The following is a 26,153-nucleotide window of genomic DNA, read 5'->3' as shown; positions in this document are numbered from 1 at the left end:
ACAAAACGCTAGCTTGAAAAACACTGCGTACGTATCAGCGGAGGAGCTATTAATTAGATCCGTATACGGTGCCAAGAGTTTTGTCTATCCTACACTCTAGTTCCATTTCCTCTATCACATTACACAATCTCGTTAAAATCTCGCAATTGCCGCAGAAGTTTTCCTCGAGTTGAGCTGTGGTCAAAAAGTAAACCACGACCAGAACACAACAGTCAACGCTCCCAGAATCCACCCCATTCATGGGTTCAAGGACAGAGGCCACAAACTTGGGAAGGCACAGTGTAACAGACGCGTCCACTACATACGGTAAGCAACCAATAACCGCAGCTGTATCCTTCAAGACTGAAACGGCACTTGTCTCAGAAAGTGTGAAAACGGAACATTTTTTCGGTATATCCTTTCACAAACAGTGTTTACTGTCGCCGGTTCTTGCGTTATCAATTAAGCAGCCATTGCTACAGTGTGACTTCTATAGCACTTGAGGCGTTCGCGTCTGAAAGCAGACTTTCTTAGACAACGCCTCTTTGGGGTACAGGCCTGGGCAAACGAAACAAAAAATTATAATGATTAAAATTATCCACAGATCTGTGCAACTGTTAGTTGGTACACACGTAAACTCCAAGTAGCTTTGAATAGCACTTATTTCACCACGTTGCCGGTTTGCTATAGTTTTCTGCGCCGTGGAGTAGGGAGGGAGAAATCCACCGAAGTATTTATTTTGGGTCCTTATGGGTGCGACAAGACCAACAGGGAACAAAACGTTCCCTCCACTTGTACTTCACAAGTTCGGCAACGCAGGTAATCGCTGAGAAATTTATTATTCGTTCCTTTTAACTAGTTTAGTTGTACTAACTGCCGCACACTTTTCGTACGTAAAAAAAAAAAGACGCTTAGCACATGGAGATTGACAAACACTTATAGGAGGACATTTTCCTTTCGAACTTAAGGACTCGCAATTCTGAGCCTCGCCTCATCGTAATTATTGTGGCACCTCGAAACAGAGCAATCTCTTTGTCCACATTTCGAAATAAGGCTAGGTATGACGGTACTGTGCAGAAAAAAAAAGAGTGCGGCACACGTTTTCATTGTTTTTTTTTTCAGTGATTCATGCAAAGGAGCAATGCACTCTATCATGGCGCATTTACAACCTGGGGACCAGAATTATACCGTTTGCAGAAAGTAAAGTAATATGGCAGCTTATTTAGGGTGCTCTGACGCTTGTCAGCATTTTCCAGCATGGGCAGCATCAATGATATCATTAATATAATAATATCAAGTCACTACTATTTTGACGGGTGCTGCGGTGGCGTAGAGGTAGAACATCCGCCTCGCGTGCAAGAGGACCGTGGTTCGAATCCCGGTGCCACGCAATTTTCCACCGGATTAAAAAAAAAGTGTTGATAAAGCTGCATAAACCGGCCTGGAGTGCGGCCTGATCCCGGTGACCAGAACCGGTAACGCACTCCCTCACCAGAGCAGGATTGGCCACCCTGGTGCAATACTTGGCCATAACCTCCGGTATGAATACAACAATCAAACCCTTGCCTTCAGTCCCCAGCAGCTGCGAAGCAACTGACCACGGCGGTGGTCAGACCTGCGACGCAGCAGAGGGTGCTAAGAATCGCTGGTTCCGGACAGACCGCCATTGGAATCTGAACCTGGCAATGTTTAACGCAAGAACCTTATCTAGTGAGGCGAGTCTAGCAGTGCTATTGGAGGAATATTGGAGCACTGCCCTCCAATAGCAGTGCTATTAGAGGGCAGTAAATGGGATATAATAGGGCTCAGTGAAGTTAGGAGGACGAAAGAAGCACATAAAGTGCTAAAAAGCGGGCACGTCCTGAGCTACCGGGGCGTAGCGGAGAGACGAGAACTAAGAGTCGGATTCCTGATTAATAAAGAGATAGCTGGTAACATACAGGAACTCTATAGCATTAACGAAAGGGTGGCAGGTCTTGTTGTAAAACCTAATAAGAGGTACAAATTGAAGGTCGTACAGGTGTCTACGCCCCTACATCCAGTCATGATGACCAGGAAGTCGAAAGCTTCTATGAAGACGTGGAATCGGCGCTGGGTAAAGTCAAAAGAAAATACACTATACTGATGGGCGACTTAAATGCCAAGGTAGACAAGAAGCAAGCTGGAGACAAGTCAGTGGGGGAATATGACATAGGCTCTAGGAATGGCAAGGGAGAATTATTAGTAGAGTTTGCAGAATAGAATACTATGCGGATAATGAATAGATTCTTCCGCAAGCGGTATTGCCGAAAGCGGACGTGCAGGAGCCCGAATCGCGAGACTAGAAGTGAAATAGGCCTCATACTCTGCGCTAACCCTGGCATCATACAAGATGTGGACGGGCTACATACAAGACGAGCCGTATGTAAACACACTGAAAGATATCTATAACGGCTCCACAGCCACCGTAGTCCTCCATAAAGAAAGCAACAAAATCCCAATAAAGAAAGGCGTCAGGCAGGAAGATACGATCTCTCCAATGCTCTTCACTGCGTGTTTACAGGAGGTATTCAGACACCTGGAGTGGGAAGAATTGGGAATAGAGTTAATGGAGAATACCTTAGTAACTAGCGATTCGCTGATGATATTGCCTTGCTTAGTAACTCAGGAGACCAATTGCAATGCATGCTCACTGACCTGGAAAGGCAAAGCAGAAGGGTGGGTCTAAAATTTATTCTGCAGAAAACTAAAGTAGTGTTTAACACTCTCGGAAGAGAACAGCAATTTACGATAGGTTGCGAGGCACTGTAAGTGGTAAGGCAATGCATCTACTTAGGGCAGGTAGTGACCGCGGATCCGGATCATCAGACTGAAATAATCAGAAGAATAAGAATGGGCTGGGGTGCGTTTGGCAGGCATTCTCAGATCATGAACAGCAGATTGCTATTATCCCTCGAGAGAAAAGTGTATAACAGCTGTGTCTTACCAGTACTCACGTACGGGGCGGAACTCTGGAGGCTTACGAAAAGTGTTCTACTTAAATTCAGGACCACGCAACGAGCTATGGAAAGAAGAATGGTAGGTGTAACGTTAAGGGATAAGAAAAGAGCAGATTGGCTGATGGAACAAAGGCGAGTTAATGACATCTTAGTTGAAATCAAGAAAAAGAAATGGGCATGACATGTAATGAGGAGGGAAGATAACCGATGGTCATTAGGCGTTACGGACTGGATTCCAAGGAAAGGGAAGCGTAGCGGGGGGCGGCAGAAGGCTAGGTGGACGGACGAGATTAAGAAGTTTGCAGGGACAACATAGCCACAATTAGTATATGACCGAGGTAATTGGAGAAGTATGGGAGAAGCCTTTGCCCTGCAGTGGGCGTAACCAGGCTATTATTATTATTATTATTATTATTATTATTATTATTATTATTATTATTATTATTATTATTATTATTATTATTATTATTATTATTATTATTATTATTATTATTATTATTATTATTATAGCATCGACCAGGCTCACGTGGGTGCGTGGGGGAGAGGCAGGTGGGGGCTGAAGGACGGAAAATTAGGCCGAAAAAAATATCCGGGATGCGCCGTTGCAAATACAGGCAAAGACGAGAGGTTGTTGTCACGGAAAAGCCAAAACGTGCAATTAATTTTTTTTCTGTCAGGGGCATTCATACAAGGAGCTTAATACACATGCACGAACAAACAAATATATTGCAATAGAAGCATGATGATTATGTCACTGCAACATGCCATGTATGCTAAACAAACAAACAAACAAACAAAAGTTTCACTAATACATATGCGCTCCATCTCGATGCAAGATAAAACGGTTCCGCCAACTCTGTGGCACTGCAATTTTCGATTCTCCTCAGAATCCTGATCCTCCAAAGCCGCGGAGCGTACATGCAAAATATACAATGCGCAGGCAAATTCGCAATACCGTTGCTTCTTATGGAAAGCTCATGTTTCCATGCACGATCAATAAAGCAGTGGCTAATTTGCCCGTTATGCGACTTCCCCTGCTTGCTACGTTGTGCACTGGCCTTTCTCTTTCTCGTGCAAAAATGGCGGTGTACCATGCATGGAGTTGACATGGGAGAACCACATGTGGTTCCACAGGCGGTCGCAGCTGGCAAACATATTTCTGGTTCCTGCGCAGTGTGCCTAGTTTCAGTGCGTTAGTGCATTAGTTTTCAAAACACGCTGTTCAATCTCAGCAAGTCGTAGAACACTAAAAACCGACAAAGCAAAAATTGGCTTTGTACGGGCCAATGTCCTCCAAAAAAAGCCAACTAGTAACCCATATTCGCAAATCCGTACGAAAGTCGGTCCAATAATTCCCGCCTTGTTGAACGGCAGTACCAATATTGTTTACAGACTGTGTAATGTGGGCCAACATTGGAACTCTATTACAATGGCAGAGCCAATATTGTTTACTGACTGTGTAACGTGGGCCAAAGTTGGATCTCTATCAGAATGGCACAGCCAATATTGTTTACTGTCTGTGTAATGTGGGCCAACGTTGGATCTCTATCAGAATGGCACAGCCAATGTTCGCGCCACATTGTTAACCAAAGGCCATCATTGGGCCAGGAATCAGAATGGCACTGCCAATATTGGAACCACGCTGTTAATCTTAGGCCGTCATTGGGCCAGGAAGTGCCAATACGTTTCCAACGTTGGCACGACCTGACGTGCCGCCTGGGACCAAACACTAACAGTGAGCTAAACAGCGTCAGCAAGCGAAAGACGCGAATCATTTATGGCAATTTATGTCGTCGAGCTGCACAGTAGCATAACAGAGACGCCCCCTGTGAATCGTGACCATTTTGCTTCGTCTTATTTACTCTGCGCTTAAATCTAAATAAACGAGCATCCTTCCATTCGGCCGCCATAGGAATGTGACCGCCACAGCTCAAAACTCAACCCACGCCTTCGTACTCAGCAGCACAATGTCCGACAATAATCAATAAGCGACGGCAGACGCCTTTACGCAGCACATGATGCAGCAAAGTGAACAGAACGAGATACAAACATGAGCGTTTTCTTTAGAAGATTACGAAAGAAAAATTGTCCGGAAACCATCCGGGATCGCTGTCAAAGTCAAGCGATAGCTTATTTGTAGGGCCTGTTATGTGTGCTGCTGGGACACCGTGTCACTTAGATGTATTAGATAACACTATATCAGACAAGTAGGTGCTGTCACGTCGCATTGTGTATAGAATCGGCCCACGTTGCAAATTAAAACCAGATAGAGAAAAACATATCGTGCGATCACGATGAGCCCACCACGATCGGCCCACATCACGATCGGCCAACCAAGTGACCAGCTTTGATTACAATGCATTACCTGGATCTGCACTGTTTACGCGGCGAGGCAGCCGTCTATTGAAAATGAGAGAAGAGCCGAGGAATTAGTAGCTTTAAAAAACTGCTAACGAAGTTATTAAGAAAGGTTCGCAATTGTTGCCTCGATAATTTCCTGGCAGTTTCCCGCGGGTTCCACTCTATAGTGCTCCCGTTTCAATTTCGGCTACCACGTAGTTCCCTCAAATGTCGGCACGCGGCGAGCAAAAAGTCATAATTCAAATAGAAGAGATCCATACCTAGTATCCTGTGTACAAAGTTAGCGTGCGATGCCTCTTCCGTTGCCTAGATTAGTATACGCACCACAGCAGCAGCCGAAACGTGAAAAGCAAGCGCGGTCGCCGACCAAGCAGAGCACGTACCTATACGATTACACGCGGTCCGCCCTCTTGGGTGCAATTCTCTATGCGAAATGAGGCATTCCACCCTGACGACGCCGGTGCCGCAAATGACGTTGGGGAAGCAGGAGCCGATAAACCTATCTAAAGCGACGTTATCTGCTTGGTGCCCTCTGTTAGCAACCTATTGCTTGCAAAGACTGGCGGCAATCTGTTATCCGTAGGCTGTGTTTTCTTTCATTGTCAGAAATTAGAGATAAATCATTGCTACCGGTCAAGCAATTTGAGAAAAGAGCGCCAGTGCTTGCAGGCATATTGATGGCGGAAGTAAGAAGCGAATATTATGATTACCTGAGCAGAAGTATATATTGAATAATTTATGTATACTTCCGCTGTGTCCTGGAGGCTCGCCCTCTAGAATGGTCGAGTTTGCCTCCTTGCATTAGGCATATAAAGTAACACACCTAGAAACGGGTATACTTATTGTGAAATTAGGATCACAATTTTCCCGATAAAATAAAATGCAGGAGGAACACTCGAATATCTCGAAACGCGCACACATCTGAGCGCTTAACTGGCTTAACCGTGCGAGATCTGCATGAGCGTTCTGATGAGGCGTTGCGTACTTTGAGTCGTCTTATAATTTCCGTTATCAAGCAATCCTTGTGCGTAGTAATAAACTTTTCTTTTTTCTAGTTCTGTAATTCCTGAACGCGGAGCCCGATAAAAGAAAGTGACAATATCTATTCAAAGAAAGGCAGAGAGTTCACTCCCCGCTCAAGAAAATGAACTCATTATATAATAACCTAATTATTAAGTATGTGGATAATCAAGTGATTGATTGATTGATTGATTGATTGATTGATTGATTGATTGATTGATTGATTGATTGATTGATTGATTGATTGATTGATTGATTGGAAATGCTGGCAACAAGCACAATATGCCACCGGCTCCTCCACAGATATAAATTAAGTGCATGTCAGATGAGGACTGGCGAAGTGATACATTTCAGCCATTTATCAGTACGTAGACAAACTTAGTACAGTTTACTGCAATAAAAAAAAACATTTTGCTGGAAGGGATCTGAATGCGAAATAATAGTACATGAAAGAATCTAAAAAATCCAGACACTCTTCCGAACTTGTGATTAATACGTTATTTCACTGTTTCACTTTCGTTGCAGCTGTTGTTAAACATTGCCTATCGGCAATGTTTAACACAGCTACTACGAAGAGCATGCAGGAGTGCACGAGCCCATACAGCGAAGTTATGGTAATCGCGCTTATATAGAGGGAGTGAGATATGTTAATGCCTATACTCTATTTTATTGTTTCAACAAACTCAACATTTTCAAGCGAGTTTTCTAGGCGCAGTTTCAATTTTGCACAATAAAAAGCAATCTTTGCGCGTATTCTACACGTCCGCATCGTCCGCAGCGTTGCCTAAAACTAGTCTTAGAAAAAAATCATGAACCATTCCAGTGTGTGAATGACTAGCGAAGCTGTTCAGCAAATGACAAAGAGGAGACACAGAATTTTGAACAAAGGTACGAATCCCCACCCCTCTTCTTTTTCCTTTTCTCCTCATTCTTACCCTGTCTTGATTACTTCACTGGAACGCAGATTGTACAGGAGTCAGGGCCTCAGTTAGGCGCATGCTAGCGCCTATAGTCCTGACCCTTCTGGTTTCCTGTAAGCAAACTGGAAGACTTGTGAATAAACTTGTGAAAAACACATTTATTGTCTTGACCGTTGGTCATCGCGACGAAAGGTACGCACACACAGTTATTTTTATACATTCGCGTTCAATCGCGTTATGCATTCGTTAAGCACACTAGTTATACACATTCGTGTTTTCATTACGCGATATATTGAAGCAAAGAATTTGAGGCCTAAATCACCCCACCGATTAGCAGTGGGCCTGTTCCATCAGCGCATTCGCAGAGGGAGGGGCAGTATGGGAACGCTGGCATAGTTAGCGACATCGGAGCCAGATGTGGAAGCCGTCGACGACGACTAACGCACGAGCAGTGGCACGAGCCACTGATGATGATTGTTTTTCTCGCACACATGAAAATTTCAGGAAAGCCTAGCCATAACCTGCTTCACTGTAAAGAGTTGCCTGATTGAGATTCTTTAAATATGAGTGCAAACATTGTGCGAGCCCAAAGCACAAGTTGGAATTTATGTGAATTGGGTGAATAAATGCTTCACACTTAACGTCCTTACGCGCAATCGTGTTTCTTCCCAACTAGGGCTGAACATATATTCCAAAGTGTCCAATACTAACTTAAATATTACGCATTAACAATAAAAGAATTGTTACGTATTTTGAAATATACGAAACTAACGCCACACTTCATAAAGACCGACTGTTAAAGTGTCGCTACCGTTCCTTGTCTGTTATACAACATATACTGCAAATTATCAGAAATGAAACGACAAATGTTTTCGAGCAATGCGAAAACAAATTGGGTAGTGCATACTTGCCGACTCTCCCTATTGGTACGGGAGTCTCCCGAATTCCTTTGAGCCTTCTCGATTGTATGGGCACAGCCATAAACTTACCGAATAAGGACCCCAAGCCAACGGCAAAATAAGAGAGAAAGAAACGCGTGATCCAGTACTGTCACGTCGTAACTGTCATTATGCGCCAGTAGCGAGCCCAAGTCTGATTTAAATTCAAGCCATTTGTGTGTAAACAGTGTAGACCGAACTCTGTTCTATTCAGATCGAGACATGCTTTAAGGAGTGCCCATGAGGCAGACTAATACCCATTGCATATGTTTTAGTTACCGTAAAGCAGCTTCGCCACATAGCAGTCCTGTAATGCAGTGACGCATACGAAGAGTGGAAAGGAGCCACTTTAACGGGACATTAGTACGTGTTCCTTAATTATACAAGCGCGCATGGACAGTCTCCGGTCACAGCACCATCGCCGAGACGTCTAACAACTGTAATTATTATCATCATCGTCAACCTATTTTTGTGTCCACTGCAGGATGAAGGCGATCTCCAATTACCCTGTCTTGAGGTAGCTGAGTCCAACTATCACCTTCAAGTTTACTGATTTCATCACCCCACCTAATTTTCGGCCGTCCACGACTGCGCTTGCCTTTCCTTGGCACTCATTCTGTAACTTTAATTGTCCACCAGTTATCTACCTTTGGTATTACATGGCCTGCTCAGCTAATTTTCTTTTCTCTTTATGTAAACTAGAATATTGGCTATCCCCATTTGCTCCCTGATCCACCCCGCTCTCTTCCTGCCTCTTAACGTTGCGTCTAACATTTTTGGTTCTATCGCTCTTTTCACAGCCCTTGTTCTCGAGATTCTGTGTTAACCTCCCAGTTTCTGCCCATATGTTAGTGCCAGTACAAGGCAATGATTTTACACTTTTGTTTTCAACAACAGTGGTAAGCTTCGAGTCAAGGTTTGTTGACGCCTGCCGTACGCACTCCAACACATTTTTATTCTTCTATAAATTGCCTTCTCATGATCAGCGTCCCTGTGAGCAATTGACCTAGATGAACGTGCTTCTGCATAGACTCTAGAGGTTGACTGGCGATCATGACATTTTGTTCCCTAGCCAGGCTATTCAACATCACCTTTGGCTTTTGCATATTAATCTTCAACCCCACTCTTACACTTTCTCTGCTAAGGTCCTCAATTGTTCGTTGCAATGCATTCACAGTGTTCCTGAACAGGACAATGTCTTCTGTAAGCCGAAGGTTGTTGAGACATTCGCCGTTGATCCTTATCTCATCCTAATAGCTTGAATACTTCCAAGCATGCAGCGAATAACAATGTAGCAATTGTGTCTCTCTGCCTGGTCACTTTCTTCTTACGTAGTTTCCTACTCTTGCAGAGAACCAAGGTAGCTGTGGAATCGTTGTAGATATTTCGCAAGATATTCATGTATGCGTCCTGTACGCCTTGATTACTCAATGCCTCTAAGTCTGCTGGTATATTTACTTCATCAAATTCATGTTAACAACCCTATGAAAGCTATATAGAGAGGTTGATTGTACTTTGCAGATTACTCAATAATCTTATTGAGGACACTAACGGGATCCATTGTAGAATATTCCTTCCTGAAGCCAGCCTGTTCTCTTGGCTGATTGAAGTGGTGTTGCCCTGATTCTATTAGAAGTTATTGGCTAATATTTTATACAGTACTGCCAGCGAGCTAATGAGCCTATCTTTATTCAATTTCTTAACGTCTCCCTTCTTATGAATTAATTTAATACTTGCTTTATTCCAGCTCTCTGGTACACTTGAAGTCGTGAGGCATTGAGTATAAAATGCCGCAGCTTTTCAAGCATAATATTTCCTACATCTTTGGTTGAATCGACTGTTACACCTCCTTCTCTTGCTACTTTCCCCGGATCGTGTCTTCCAAGGCTCTTCTAACTTCATCGCTAGTTATATTAGAAGCTTCCGTATCCTTTTCATCACTACTACCAATGAAGATAGCGTGGCTGCTCTAAGTACTGCACAGGTCAGTACAGAATTACTCAGCTGCTTTTACTGTATCATCGAAATTGCAGATGACATTGCACTGCTTATCTTTCACTGCACACATCTTGCCCTGTCCTATGCCAGGTTTTCTTCTTACTGATTTCATGCAGCGGCCATTTTTACTGCTTCTTCAATCGTTTCGACATTATAATTGCCTACATCATCATTACACTTATAATAACTGCACTGGACGCCCTTCAGAACTGTTTCTGACGTCATTGTGGTCCAGAAAAAAAAAAGTGGAGTTTTTTTTTTCGTCAGCGTCACCTGCCCTATGACTGTGGTCAATAGTGTTACTGTATTTCACTAAAACGTACTCATAGATGCAACAAACAGCTGAAGAACTGATAATCTTTCATAACTGCCACATAATCCAAACGTCTGTGACTCAGGCTGCACATATCCCATAACACCCTTGTGACTCTCCCCGCATTAGAGTTATTTCGCCAGCAATCGGTTGCGAACGCTTCCTACTGAAAAACACATATAATATCCTTACCATGATAACATGGTAAATAAATGTGACCATATCGATTTATATGGGAACACACAAATTTTTATGTTCCAACCCGCATGACATAGGCATACGGAAACATACGAGAATGTTTGGTCTTTTTTTTTTTCGACAGGTTTGGTGATCCTGTTTTTTCTGTCACGCGTTCTCGCGGAGCATTTCTGACTAACTAAAACTGCATAAACATTTTCGCTCGAAAGCACGTATTTATAAAGCTATCTAAAGTCAATGGTGCAACACCTTCCCGCCCTATTCACGCTTTCATATAAACACTTCGTGCAACGAAGAGTTACAATGGGCCGGATGTCCGCTGCCTTTCAGATATGGCCCTCCGATGAACCTAACAGCAGCAGGCTTTGGCCCTATCAAAACAGATGGCTGCTCCTATGCTGTTGTCCCGCTGTGCGTTATCAGAGTCCGTACTATTGTTGTTCTCTCTCTCTTTTTTTTAATGATGAGCCACTTGAATCACAGGCGCGAGCACACAGACACCTCTAAGATGAACTCCCACCGGCAAAGTCAATGACGCGATCCGGGCTCGCGATTTGTCTACACAGCCCGATAACCGAGCCGTCGCTTGATGCGTTTCTTCACTGCTTTTAGCAGTTTTGTAGGGGTACTATCGATATTTTCTAGTATTGTTGGTTTAAGTAAAGATCCGCGACCTCTCTGAACACCGGAAACTAAGGGCGTCACACTTTAGTAGCCTCCTGGGAAACGAAACCGATGCTGGCTATACGAAAGCTACCATGTTACATTATTTACTGCAATCTGAAATTTGCCACCGTTTTCTTTTTGGTATACTTTAGATTTCGGTAACCTTCACTTAAGAAAAAAAAAATCGTTCTCAGTACCCTTTCAGCAGCTGTCTCGTTCGCCCGCCAGCTTAAGGTACCGAAGTACAAGAAGCTTGCGAGAATTCTCACGAGAGAATGTTGCACTCTCTCGCCGCCCCAACTACAAAACATTATTCATTTGATTATAGCTTTTTCTTTCTTTTTTTTAAAGAAAAGCGGTCTTCACTTTGCCTTTGTTTGTCCGTCGGTATCTTATCGGACAATCTTCTGGACATTTTTACAAATGTTATAAGCTGACAGAATGTTAGTTCTAGCAAATCGGCTCCATTAGCAGTTTAGCAATGAATTTTGACCAACATAGTCGCACCAGTGAGAGCATTGTTGTCTATATAACCAATAAATCATGCACAAGACATGCATGTATACTGCAGGATTGTATGTATGTCTAAAGCAGAAACTTCTTAATAGAGCAGCGCATTATATTCAACGGCTTCCTTGAATTACTTAAGCTTCCCATATTTGGCCTACCACGTCCTTGGGTCTCTGGGTATGTGCCCATTATTGACCAATACCCCATAATTGCTCTGTGTTACTTCGGCGCGAGAGGTATAGAAGCTTGCATGCACTTATGCACGTGTCATACCTGATGCATACACTTGTCATCATCCACTCATTCCTCACAAAAAAAAATCCAAAAACATGTTCTCCCTCGTGAGACGGCTGCAGAGGTGTTCACACTGCGCATTTGGGCATAGGTTCTGAACTGTGTCGTGCATAAACCTAAACGTTGCATGACATAAAATGTTTTACCCATTAGGGTTTCATGAACAAACATCGCATGTTATTAGCCGTTACAATAGGTGAAAATAATGAGAGAGAGAGAGAACTCTTTAATGAAAGACAGATATTTCAACCGGCGTATAGATCGCTGGCATGCTGCTCTGCGTGGGAAAGGGAATTGGGGAGAGAAAAACAGAATGAGAGTGGCGCAAAGAAAAAAAATAATTAATAATAATAATAATAATTATGTGCAATAAAAATGAGAATTTCTGGCATCGCATTAGCTGTATAGCATTTCAGTGATCGCTTAACTTGCATTACAACATACACACTTATTAAGCATAATTTGTTGTTGTTGTTGTTGTTGTTGTTGTTGTTCGCGCCTATCATTAGGTCCCCTGTGGACGATGCTGAATGCCGCTGCTTCAGCTGCAGTTGCTTCAACGTGCAGGTAGTACACTTGCGAAAGAACGGCAACCGGAAACTACGAAAAATTCGCTGATTAACTCCTCAACTTGTGGAACGTGTAGTTCTTGTGTTTACGTTAATCTCAGCTAGTACTGCGTTCATTGCTTAAAGTCCAAAGAAGAACAACAGCTTAGCATTATCCGTCCGCAACCTTCAATGGGTCAGAACAGTAGCGTTTAAAATGTTGTCTCAGCGGATCCTATCGTGTGGAGGGATGAAGCAGCATGCGGCATTAATGTCAATATTCTCTTTGCACACATTTCGGGGAGGCATATTTGGGAACTAGTGCTACGCTCAAAGGTCCGGGTATGTAGAAAATCTATGAGTACATACCCACTGAAATTAAACACCTGTAGCTCGTGCCCAAAGTCAAATAGCTGAATATTTGATTATTTAAAAAAAAGGACCTCGAAATACTACCACCTGAGTGGGTGGAATCAGGCTATATGCTTTAGCGCGATTTTTCTAAAATCCGCGCTTATGACATTCTTAACTCCAGAAAAGTATATGTAGAGGTAATGCAAAGACGTCTACCTCAGTAAGCAGACACAAGTCTAGAAAGATATGCGAGGTGCGTGATAAACCGTTCTGTGGCATCTAGATGTAAAGCAAGACGTGAATTGATACGAATACAATTAGTGATGCAGAATAATCACATGCCAACAGAAACAACCCTGGTTCATCGGCGTGAAACGCTGCTAAGTAGCGCAGTTTATTATTCAAGCGTTCAGTTGAGCCTGCACCGACCCACAGCCTAAAAAAAACCGGTGTGCATATGGCGATTACGAGAGCACCCATAATGCCGTACCAAGAACGGTCGTAGCCGACCCCACGATAACGACAACGAATATAGCGACAAACACGATAACGACTGCAGGAAGAAGTTTCGCATTCGATAAGTGTGTTTCCTTAAGTTACGTTTCTGTATGTGATAGCACTATCGGCGAGTACGTGCACACGTCTTTCTCTTTCTTTTTCTTTTTTTTTTGTAGCTTTGAGTCCGCAAATCTTGGTCGCATTTTGGAGGATGATGTGACGAGCACGTGAACACACAGGCACTACCATAATCAATCAACTACAACTGGTATCGGGAAACATCGCTGCCCATTGTTCGAGCTGCAAATGTGCGTCATTCTAAGGAGACAAATCTAATGCAACGAAATCTAATGGCAAGAGCATCAGGAAAATGCGAGACATGTTTCGCATTTCGAAAAGAAAGCTTGTGCATTATTGCTAACAGATATTTAACTGGAATTCAGTTTCTGTACACCATCGCTTAGATAGTTATATAAAGCCAAGAGAAAATTTAGGCTCGTGCGCGAACCATTTAAAATAGACCATTTGGCGCGCACACAATTCCTTCAGCTTTCTACAAACACCTGGAAGTGAGCAAGATCTTCGATGTTATATTTGCTTGAATTGGCGCGGAATAGATTCACTTTTCACAATTAATTATTTATCAAACCTATATAGTCAATTGTGCAATTCAATTTATTTTATCCTGAATGTGTGGTTCTTCGAATTATTCACTTGACGGATTATAATTGTGGTACGTCCGGCAGGAATTTCTTTTTATTCTCTGTTGAGTAAAGAACAAACGATTTGTATATTTTTGTCGACGCGAACCAAATTCGCACTGACAAGAATATAAATAACTTGGGCTTGTGTCCCTTACAAGTCCTGTACTGTGTTTGTCTTCCAATTACAAATCGAGAAAGCATAAGTGGCTGCGTACCAAATTGAGGATTTGGCGTTCGTGTGTACTATTTTTGCAGGGCCATTCGCCATGCTTGTGTAACCGCCTGCTGTACGTCTGCTTTTCGCGAATCAGAAAAGAACCGAAAAAACTTCAAATATCCCCCAACATGCCGACGAATGAAATTGACGGGTATACGCGATGGATTATGAATTGAAGTGCTATAGGCCACTGCCACAGTTTTCTGCCTGAGCAGGGGCTGAACACGTACATTTAGATGCTGGCGTATGCCGCACGGAAATTTGTTTGCGTAAAAAACCATGAGTCACTATACCTGGCGAGGTCGGGAAAATGAAACAGAGGAGTGAGCAATACGCTTCGCTGATGCCGCAGCCCGGTGACATAATGAGGCACACTGATAACAGTCATGAGAGTGAACATGCAATACACAACCGAATATCACTTCCCAAACGGACTATCTCAGGAATGACACAATGATGAGAGAATGAGACAACGGCAAGGTCGTGAATTCGACTCTAAATCCACATAGAGCAACAGTGTAGAGATAAAAAAACTACGTATGTTTGCATGGCGGGCAGCGTAGCGAAACGAGATGGGAACTGCGGGAAATGAAACGATCAGCCTAGCTCACGTTACGGATGCGCAACATACACTTAGCACTGAACTAATTCGAGTATCCCGTTGAGGCAAACTAGATGAGTAACTCGGCCACTCACAATCTGAGTGTAAGCTCATTCTCTCAATATTGCGTAAGAGATACCGTTTCAAACCGGAATTTCCTGCAATTTCCCGAGTCCATCTCAGGCACTGAGTGAGCGCAAACAATACACACTCTACTTCATAGGCATCAAGGGGGAGGCTTATCGAGCTCTCCTCAGCCACGCTAACGACGATTTCAGCCCCATTGCGCAACCGTCCAACATGATAGAGGCTTCGCCTTGACGTATTCGACGGCACCTTATATGAATGTCGACAGATTACCGATATTTTTTTTATCCTGATAATGTGCACTGACTCGACTGGCGCACACAAACAATGACAATAAAGGGATTTTTAAGTATTGTAAGAGACTGGCCCTGTTCGGTTCTCAGCAACCTTTCCACATCAGTTTTTCACTGAAACATATATATAGTAACATAGTAAAGTTGTTCTCAAACGAAAATCTAATTAGCAGTCACTATAAACTGGCGCAATCATCAGGACGGTACACTGATACGTGGTACACTGATACTCGTGTCACTGCAAATCTCGCAGCGCTATGTGCAGGTGCCAGTACTATTTGCGTTATACATCTTAACGACCCAACCATGCATGATGCCAACAATGCGAATCAATCAACTTCGCTGCTTTTCGCGTTAGAACACGACTCACGATCCCTCGCGGCATTTGGGTGACGAAGCCCATTACCGAGTCCCAGTTGTGAAACACGCACATCTCTTATATCAGTGATCTTCACAAATTTCCAAAAAATTGATCAGTGATTTCTATAAAAAAAGCAATAACAGCGCCACATAAACCACGGTGACAGACGAAAGACGCCCACAAAAGGAATTACCACTCACTTGCATAGAGTTTCAAGTCACGGCCAATCCTGTGGCGTCAGTTTGTCTCGTTTCCTGGTGTTTAAGTTGCCCCGCTTCGGCTTAAGCCGAACGAGCTTAAGCCGAACGACAAAGGCGGGAACAAAGGTGCAGGATAGAGTCGTACGCACTCGGAGTGTCCAATATAAGCCATTTATGCGCACACTCTGTGTTTACGCGCCTCGGAGCTTCTATTTTCAAAATTTAGAACCAAACAGCCCTAGCCGCGACTCTCGTCTCCCCAAGTTCTGTTTCTCCAACAGTGACCCAATCCTCACTGCACCCTCGGTCCCGAGCGCCGGAAGAAGCACCTGCCCTCTAAAGATTTGTGTATAACCATGATGAGAAGTTACAACTAACCTCGCCCCTGACGTCCCTTTCTACCGTCGCCGTAACACGTCTACAGCGGGATGCAAGAAAAAAAAAACGCGGGCGTGTTTCTGGAGGGTTGTGACTTAGGCTGGTGGGCACGGCACGTTTGGAAACAGAACGAGCGCAGCTCTAGAACACAGTACATAATAAAGAGACACACACACACAGCGCTGTTCGTGTTATGCTCAGCTATGGTCCCCCGCTTGAAGACACGGCATACAAGCACTCACCTGTTTGCTTGTCGCCATGGCCGGATCTCGTGAGCGACTTCTGTGAAGCCGCGTAAATCAGACGGCGACGATAATCCAGCCGCTCTCCAGCACTGGGCGCGAACTGAGCTCATCTGGGCGAACGGTCACCTGCCGCATCGTAAAAAAAAAAGTCAAACAAAAGATGTCCGCGTAGAGGTGCGACAGATACGTACGGAGTGCACGTATGCAGTGCGAAGAAGCGGGGGGAACGTCAGCGTCCCATTCTGTCCTTATCTCTTACCTTCGCAAGGGCTCGCTGATAAGATAACGCCGCCGGCGTTGCACCTCCTGCGCAGGCTCCAGTCGGGCCCCCTTCCTCAGTGGTCTCCCGCGTCACACTGCGATACAGAGGACAAAAAAAACTGTTATTGAAGCGTTGCCGTTGCGCTTTAGCTCCTGTTTGTTTTCTGTTGAAACATAGCACTCGTTATTTAAAAGATAGCACGTGCATCATTTGTGTAGTTCTATATCACATTTAACCCGGCATAATAACCCTTACGTACCTGTATTAACTGATTTGTGTATATGGAATTAGTATATAAGCAGTTACATAAGCCTACATCGCCATATATATCATGGTTGACTATAACGATTTGTACATACGAAAGTATAGAGGAGGTATTCGTCGTTGACTGGATTCACTTTTCCTTTACCACGCTTTCTGTCATAATTACGCCATATTAAACATAAGGAAACCTTCATTATTGACATGAAGGCACCGGTGGAACTAGCTTTAAAGCGCAGCTCTTAGGTTCATGCTCCTGCATTTCGCGTGGGCGTTGTCCCTCGGCGTAGCCGAGCGAACGAGCACAGCGAAGGATAAAAGAGCGAACGTGGAGCGCTGCGCGGGATGAAAGACGGCGATGGCGAAGACAGCGCAAGGACGAAAGCGCTAAACGATGCTGCATCGGAGTCATGAGGCGAATAGCCGCGGAGGAGGGTATGGCGAAAGCGTGAGAAGAAACGCATAGTGCCACGCAAGACGGGCTCTGCGCAGACGACCGCTGCAATATGGCGCCAGAATAGCTCACCGTCGTCTGTTCACCGATGGCGTGCGGCGAGCGCGTCGACCGATGCCATATATGGAAACAAAGCACTGCATGAGCTGAGGTCTTCTTCGGCGGCGGCTGTGAATCGCGCCGACGCGTCACCCACGCGCTGCATCTCGCGATCTCCCGATTAGCGAGGCAGTCGCGCCACACTTCGATCCGTTCGCAATGTGCCGCACGAGACAGATTGTCCGCGGCAGCTAATGTACAGCGAAGTGAACACACGTACAGAGCTGCACTCAAATTTCGCTTTAGGGAGTATCGTAATCGTCAGTGAATTTTTTCGTCATTTATAGTCGACAGTCTGGCGCTCTGGCTTTTGGAGCGGAGCAGGAATGTAAAAAAACATAGCAGGCTGATTTCTCGTCCGTTCTTGTTCGGCTTTGCGTGCCGAGTTCCTTGCACTGTAGCACCTTTTAATTTTCATCAACTGAGATCAAATAAACACGTGGTTTTATGTTTAGCATAGACATAAAACTGTGTCAAATTTTTTGTCATTATGTCTCACCATTTGTGTGCGATGCGCAAGCGAAAACAATTTGTAAGAGACAATCAAGAATAGTTTCGGCTTTTCGTATTCGCTTCGAGCAACATCTTAACTTTTCTATAAAACTTGACAGACTGCCAGAAATGCCAGGCAGGTAGGGGTCATAGCGTCCTCCTTCTAACAGAGACCAAAAAAGACGTAATCAGTGCAGTATTGCGGTGACTCGCTAAACTTGCGCTATTACATGGCTAGTGGAAATTAATTACATCATCAGGACAAGCCGATTCAGATTGTTAATAACATCAACACAAGCGGAGTCAAGGTATTGAGGCGACACCTCTTCTTGGCGAGACGACACCTCTTGGAACCCGCAGACGGCCATTATGTCTGCAGTGTGTACGCTACGCCAAAAAAAAAAGGTGCGATTGGTAGCATTCCGTAACAGCCCCGCTTAATGGGCTTCTCTACACATTGTTAACTGCCGAGACCTTCTAAACGTATAAAGACAAGCGTCTGTGCCATCTTCCTAGAGCGAAATCAAATTAAATCAAACTTTTGCAATGTATTCGATTAAATGTCTGACGTCAGTAAATGTCTGACGTCAGTAAAGTTTGCCACAGCTGTCGACAGCGTCGCCACACACTGTCAAGGTAGCGGAAGAAGCAACATTGGAGGCATGCGATTCGGATTTGGGATGATACTTTCGATCGCTTATCGCTACGTAAGATAGAGAGAGAGAGGCCAAGGATAAAGAGAGGCAGGGAGGTCAGCAAGACGAGCGTCCAGTTTGCTCGGGAGTAAGGGAAATGAGAATAGAAAAGGGAAAAGAGGGAGAAAGTGACCCCTACGCGCATGCTCTATGATGCCTAGCAGAGCTGCGAATGGTCACCGCGACCTAGCTGTGTTCCTCGAAAGATGCAGCAGCTCACAAATGGCTTTCTGCGCTATCGACGTATGTAGGCAGGGTCCAAGAATTTTTGTTTCGCGAAATGTTCTTTTGGAGTACAGTCGGCTTAGTGCAGTCTGTAAAGAGACACGCTGGACGTTGTACTGAGTGCCAGTGCACAACGGTGTGTTCGAAAGCTTTCTCGAATTTTTTTTTTTTTCAGAAGAGCAAGCATAGTGTGTTGGAGTACCAGTCATTACAAGACGAAAAGGCTACGCGTTCATAAATGACACACCGAGCCAAAGGCGGTGGAACAGTGTTGAATTCCTGCGGGAGTGGCTAGCTGGCACTTGCAGCCGTAACGAAGGGTCCAGGGTAAGTAGGCGGCAATTACTCGTAGACGCCCTCAGAGAGCTCCAGGAAGCTTGTTTCGTTGTGCGAGATCGGCAAATGTTTTACTACGTTGGCCGTGCTGCGATGATAAGGCACGGTCGCTCTTGAACCCGGCAGAACAAACAACACCAAGCGTGGCCTGGAAGATCGGCGTGTGTAACACTCAGACGAGCGATGAAACGGGTGTGCACCTATTTTCTTGTTTAACTATTTATCTTCATCGCAGCCCCAGTGGCTGGTGGTGGCGGCACTTTTGTGGTAAATGAAATACCCACAGTGTCATCATGCCAATTACGCGTTCCTGTTCTAATGACACTCATTTGCGTAGCTTTCAACGCGCACGAACACGGCTGCAACCTTATCCGTTTTCGTTTGGCCTTGGAGAACGTGTGTAACTTGCGGATGTTAACCTGGGATTTTTCGCGCATTTTGCGGCGTATATTCAAAAAAATTTTATAAATACTTTAAACAAAGGGAGGAACGGGACACGGGGCACAATTCACGAGTATCTAGCACGGACACAGGAACGGTGGTGTCTGTTTGGAGTCTTAGCGGCTATAGGCTGATTTTCTTCTACTGGTCTAGATTGCCAGTTAACTTCCCAATAGTAAGATTTCTCAAGGGACTTCGGCTAATTTGAATGCCTCGCCCCCTATTATGCCAAAGAGATATGGGCCTCCAACTGTCGCTGCCTCGTGTAAAGGCATACCGAATAGCTTCATAGTGGGCCATCACAGTGCATCAAAGCTGTTTTCCAAGGCCCAACCTAGAATCATGAAATATGATAGTTTGAGAAAATCGGTGGTTGCTCTGGCTTTTCGCATTCCGACCACCGACAAATGAGCCCAGGTTGTTATTTAAAGCTATAGTTTTAAAGTAATGAGAAAGTCGTCTCAGAACAACTAAAACAAAAGATAGAAAGTTTCGATATTCGTCATTGTCAACATTTGACAACATCTTTAAAGTAGTGTTTTGAGCCGCGGCCTCCAGATTTCGTCTCTGAAAAAGAAAGGTTACAAATACTGGTGCGAACCTGTGCACACGTTGCGCAAGTGGGAAAAGGAAGACCACATTTTTGTCTAAGGCGGTTCATTTTTCCTGTTCATGCCACGAAGTAATGTTCCGCAATGGTGAATTATTCAACATGAGAATATAGAAGATAGCACCGAGAGAATTTTATTCCTGCCAGTCAGTTAGTAAATGGACGCCAGACAAAAGCTACAAGGAAGTCGCTTAAAGGGCCCCTCACCAGGCCACATGGCAAATTTTGGTTATGCGCTTGAAGTTGTCACGTGCCCTCTAAAGATTGTTCTACATGAGAAAAATTTCAAATTATTTCATTAATAGTAAATAACCGAATTATTTGAAGTGCCGCTAACCCACGATTTCAGGAGGCGAGCATCACTGCCAACACAGACATTCTATCCGCTCGCTCCTTCTAGCCTCCGCGACCGAAATTCCTTCCCTGCTTTCTCCCATACAGGCACTGAAGGATCGCTTCACGTACACGCCATGGTCCCTACCTTCTTCTTTCTTCCCTCTCTCGCGTTTTTGCTGAGTGGCACACTTTCAGTGACGGTCTGGTGCATGAGCTGTTGCTTTTGGCTTGTTTCGCGCAGCGCACGATTTTGCACGCTCTGCACAAGAACACCTGATTAGCGGTATAAGTCAGTGCACAGACCCGAGCAGCGAGACAGGTGCGATAGGAAGAACGGACTTGATCGGGGCGCTGGAACATGGTATAAAATGACAGTTTCGCCTTCTGAGCGCGCGACTGCACGACGTGGGGACAAGCAGACGAAACGGAAGTACGTCTCTCTTGCTACGATACGAAGTACAACTAAACACATGCAGACATTCGGTTTGTATTTTTTCTTATTTCTCTAAATTTTAATTCGTCCATTGCGGCGACAGATTAAACAAATAAGTGATGTTGCTTTGAGTTGTTCTCGAAGTCACGTGCCTCCATGAGTGGCGTCACAGCACAGACGTGCACGTAGGCGCACTTGCGCGATGTACACGCTGACTCTCCGGTTGGGAGCGCGGCGCCCGCGAGGAGAAGAGAAAACGCTGTTTAGATGTCAATTTAAGCTCTTTCCGCGGCGCGGAAAGGGCAAAAGAATGTAACACTTCGCAGACACAGTCGTTAGCGTGCAGTGCGTGCACTGCGCTTGCCCGCTCAATATGGACAGACCTATTGAGGGGCTCCCTAAGTGCCTAGTCTCACACCTTACTCCAAAAAACCGGTTTGATCCGACATCACAACGTGGCAGCACGCAGACGCTGACTATATTTATATACGCTGGCGAAATTTGCCAACAGCGCAGCTATCTTCGACGTAGCATGTAATAGGTGGTGTCCAAATCTGCGCGCCGGCGACGGCTCCATCTGAGCAACAGAGACAGATCTCGAAGGTTATGCTTTTGCTGGCTTCATGCGCCGGAAGCAACTGCAGGAACCGGAAATACGTCATGGCCGCCATGTTTTGTACACAATATAAAAGAAACATTGCGGCATTTGTAGATACGTACATTGCACAAGACAATGAAGACAGATAAGTGTAGTAGCGATTAACTGTCATTTTTAATTGTTATATTTAACCAGCCAGCATCACTCACCGGTGTGAAACGTTTCATCCGCACGCATCGTTTCCGCCGCCACTGCCGTAAATGGCGCTCGCTAAAACATCTGAGGCTGATTAAGTTTAAGAATAGGCGCCGCAGAATGAGGCATTAAATAAATTAAATATGCGCCAGATGATGAGGCATGCGTTTGTTGCAAAAGAATGCACAGATACGAGTCGGTATATTGTAATGGAATGCCAAGATGTTCATCCAGCGAGACATGCAGGGAATGCCCACCTCCCTGAATCGTTTCAATTCAAAGATGCAATGACTAGGTGGTCAGCAGTCGAGATAAGTTAAAACCGTTTAGAGTATTTGTGGGAAAGAAGCAGCTAAGAGATTAATAAAGCCAGGGTCGCTGTAAGTGCAGGTAAAGTTGCAATATGGCGATAGAGGTTTTAAATACGAAAATTGAGATCCAGATCAGACAGGCAGAAGGCTGTCTGAAGGCTGTTGTAAAATCTGATTAAATCAAGCAGGCTATTGGTGACTAATTTTTGACACCCCGTTTAAGACGGGTTGCGAATAAGCATCATCATCTGGGCTAATCCCGTACACATGCAAAAATTACGCGAGAAAGTGAATGATATGGCGGTGATTGCAGTGGCAAAATGGTCAAAGCCACAGCACGCCTAATGCGAGAGATGTAGGTGTGGCTCTCACCGGCGGCATGTTGTCTATTGGTGCACTAATTCTTTTCTCTTTTCCGCATTAGTTATGCGTTTCAATTAAGCTTAACCCTTAATATCCCCGCTGTTTCCTCTGGCTTCATTGTGTGTTTGCTTCACATTGTTGTGGAAAAGGTCGAGAGGCTCGGCTCCCCCTAACATTCTCGCTCGATTTTACGACAGATAAAACAAGCTTGAGCGTACGCATGAAGGGAGAGAGAAAATTGCCATCCGTCCGACTGTATCGTGAAACCAGAAACGATTTTTCCTGTCATGACCTTTTCTCCACCTCGCAGGCTTCCGCAAAACGCCTTTGCCATATTCAGCCTCCCTGCGCTTCGAGTTGCCAGTTAATTTGCCCTCCCGCTGCTATCTGTTAGCCTCCTCGTTAGCTCATATCGTAGAGCAGGCACGTACCCAGGATTTCTTTTTTTTTTCTTCTTTTTTTTGGGGGGGGGGGGGATGGGCAAGCCGAAGTAACTCTTTCTATGCAAATGAGGGGGGCGCGGAGGTGGCTTTACTAGTACAATTGTGAATCATGCCCATCATTTGCCATAAAGACGCGTAAACCCGCAAAAGAGAATTGAAATAAGGTGTACCTCACAGGTACGCCTGTGAGATACACCTCTCCTTTGCTTGGCAAACAAGGAACGACATCAAATGGACTCGCGCATGACAGAAGTGCAGGAAGAACGCTGCTAAGAACAAGTAAACAAGCGAAAGTAAAAAGTAAAGATTTCTAGTAGCATTTTTTTTAATTAGCCCTGGAATAATTATAGAGAAATATATGTTTGCTCAACAATCACAGTTCTTTTGGATCCCTGGTTTACTGCTCTACCAATGTAAGTGCTAAAATTGACCAGTGTTGCTATTTGGAACGTTTCGTAATGATGCATGGTCGCCAGTCCCGTACAACCGCGTAGAGCGCAGGACGCTGCGACGTACTGCGCCCACCGCAGAAGGTTAGAAAAACACAGTACAGCAGAGAAGTGGCTACGTCAGGTGGCTCTACTGATGACTGTAGAAGCGTGAATCAAAACACACCCAATTATTCTCCACTTCCGGCGGCGTTTCCTCTACTCCCTTTTTAAGTAAAGAGATATTGATCCATAAATATTTTCACATTGTCACATTGTTTTCAAATTTGCTAATTTTCGCTTTTCCTTCCTGCTCGGCTGTTGCCTTGGCTCTCTCCCTTAGCAGATCGCTTAATTTTTCAACCCTTGGCGACACTTCTTTCCAATTGCCAATTTCGCACGAAAAGTGCTGTGCAATTAGGGAAAATCCAGACGAGGCAGCGGGTGACAATCACCTTGTTTATAGTTTTAACGGTTATTACAGGGTCCGATGATGGACGCTGTTTCGTATTATTTTATTTTCCACCTTACCTAACCCATATCGCGGGTATATATTTATTTTCGGGTATGTTTTGCGGGCGAGCCATCATTCGAGGAAAAAATAAAGCAAAAGGACAAGTCTAACGCAAGTGGCGTTTTCTCCGGCCGCAACTCGTTCGACGAGCATACCGTCGGGCCGACCCGCGGTATAGGTGAAGTACCGCGTTCTTCGTCTGAGAGCTAGTCGTCAGCTCTCGCTGCCATTCCATCGTTACAGAGTGGAATGGTTGCCAATTTTTACACTCCTTCTGGATGGCGGTAGTTACCCACATCTGTGAAGGCCAGTTTTCTCATCGATTCGGTGCCCGCGCGATTAACTCGAGATGAGTTCAGTTGTCACCATCCATTTCGTAGCTTCGCGCTACACCATAGCGTGCACGAAAATCTTTCTTTGCGTGAACTTTCCTCAACCGCACGGGCCTCCACAAAACTGATTTGCCGCACACACTGTTTCGTCCCACATTGGTGATGCGTGTGTATACCCAAAAATCGCAACAGTGCGCTCGCAAGCCCGAGTGGCCCAGCATATGTCGATAGCCCAGTTCCCACAAGTGCGCCCCTCTCAGAACGCGGTCCGCTGATAAGCAGCGGCGGCATGCCGGCGCGATTTGTGGAATGCGCGCGAGCGGGCAACACGCGATACGCCGCTCGTTGACGCGACGCCGACACGCCCGTCGTCGTCGAAGGCGGCACGGTGCGCGGGGAGGATGCGCGAAGGAGCGCTTGAAACGCTGGTGTTGAGCGGCGACAAGCCGCGATAAGCGCGGAATTCGAGCGAGCGCTGTGCCTCGGCGCAGTGAAGTCATCGTTGCTGCTTCCGCGTTAAATGGCGCTGAAGGTGTCAGCTTTGTCTACGGGACTCGTTGGCGTGATTTTCTTGGCGCGTTGCTTTACGCGGACGTAGCTGTCTTTCATTCGTTTGAGGATGTGGACTGACGCAAAGTGCGTTTCCGAACGACACTCGATACGTGCACGTCGACTCTGCTTCTCTCAAGACTTCTCCCAAAAATAACCGCCATCCGGAAATCTGAGTGCGTATTTTCTCTGTGCGTTCCGAGGGATTACACCTAGGTAGAGGACATCACACTTGAATGTTTATTCGCTAAAAAGATATTGACACGTGTACTTGTTTGTCTTTATCGGGCGACACGTTTCACCGCCTAAGAATGTTATCGCACAGCGCGTGACGCGCCTGCATGTATGCGAAGTTTCTGGAAAGTTATCGGTGCTTCTATACGCTGTCTGTTGTCGCCGAACCTTGTGTTATCTGATTTCATCGCCTGACGCGAATGGTGTATAACTTTGTGGAAGGCACGCGGGTCCTAACGATTAGTCTGGAACATTCGACGACTGCTGTATAAATGCCGACGCGCTTGACCCGCTGATCAGATTTTCGACGATCGCCGACCGTGTTCTCCGCTATCGTTGTGCTATAAGTGTAGCCTGTTTTTGTGGACACAGGTTCGCCCAATAAAAGTTAGTTTTGTCGATCACAGTACTGCTACTGTGTTCTTCAAAGTCACGACCACGTGACAATATACCGTGATGTTGAAGGCGCTGAGCAGGAGCTTTTCCATGAATTCGCATTCGCGCTGTGATCTGCCATCCTCTGGTTTCACTGGCATAATAACCCTGGCCCACTGGTTTCGAGGCTACCCCTTTTCAGCTCCAAAGAGATCGACGAATGCCACTTCCAAAAAAGAACGCTTCTTAAAAAGAGATCGCTCCCTGTCGTGTGTTTGCGAGCGGAACTATTTTTCGGGAGAAGTCTTTTCTTCGCAAAAGACTTTCGAATGCCCGTGTGACAGGGGTATTAGATTGATCAGAGTAAAATTTACAGGTATGCCAACAAAACCTAACTGTGGCACCAGTTGCCATGTTGCAGCATGCCTAATTTACATAACTCCTTGTGACGTGATGTTAACGCATAATGTGGAAGTGTGCACCTTTACGAGAGTTATACGATGTTT

At 45.1% G+C, this 26,153-nt stretch overlaps 1 protein-coding gene across 5 annotated transcripts in view; it reads right to left on the bottom strand.

Moving 5' to 3' along the window:
* Nucleotides 1-26,153, bottom strand: part of LOC135913268 (neprilysin-1-like) — a 159,969-nt gene that overhangs the window by 13,685 nt on the left and 120,131 nt on the right. For all 5 annotated transcript variants that reach the window (XM_070538383.1, XM_070538384.1, XM_070538385.1 and 2 more), the window contains exons 2-3: nt 16,921-17,017; nt 16,659-16,787 (exon numbers count right to left, since the gene is read on the bottom strand). In XM_070538383.1, coding sequence (XP_070394484.1) covers nt 16,659-16,676 — 18 coding nt within the window. In that variant the 5' untranslated portion in view covers nt 16,677-16,787; nt 16,921-17,017. The remainder of the gene's footprint in view (nt 1-16,658; nt 16,788-16,920; nt 17,018-26,153) is intronic.

The sequence above is a fragment of the Dermacentor albipictus genome, chromosome 5, assembly GCF_038994185.2.
Source record: "Dermacentor albipictus isolate Rhodes 1998 colony chromosome 5, USDA_Dalb.pri_finalv2, whole genome shotgun sequence".
NCBI lineage: Eukaryota > Metazoa > Arthropoda > Arachnida > Ixodida > Ixodidae > Dermacentor > Dermacentor albipictus.
Note: the sequence above shows the minus strand (reverse complement) of the source record. Positions and strands in the feature narration are given on the sequence as shown.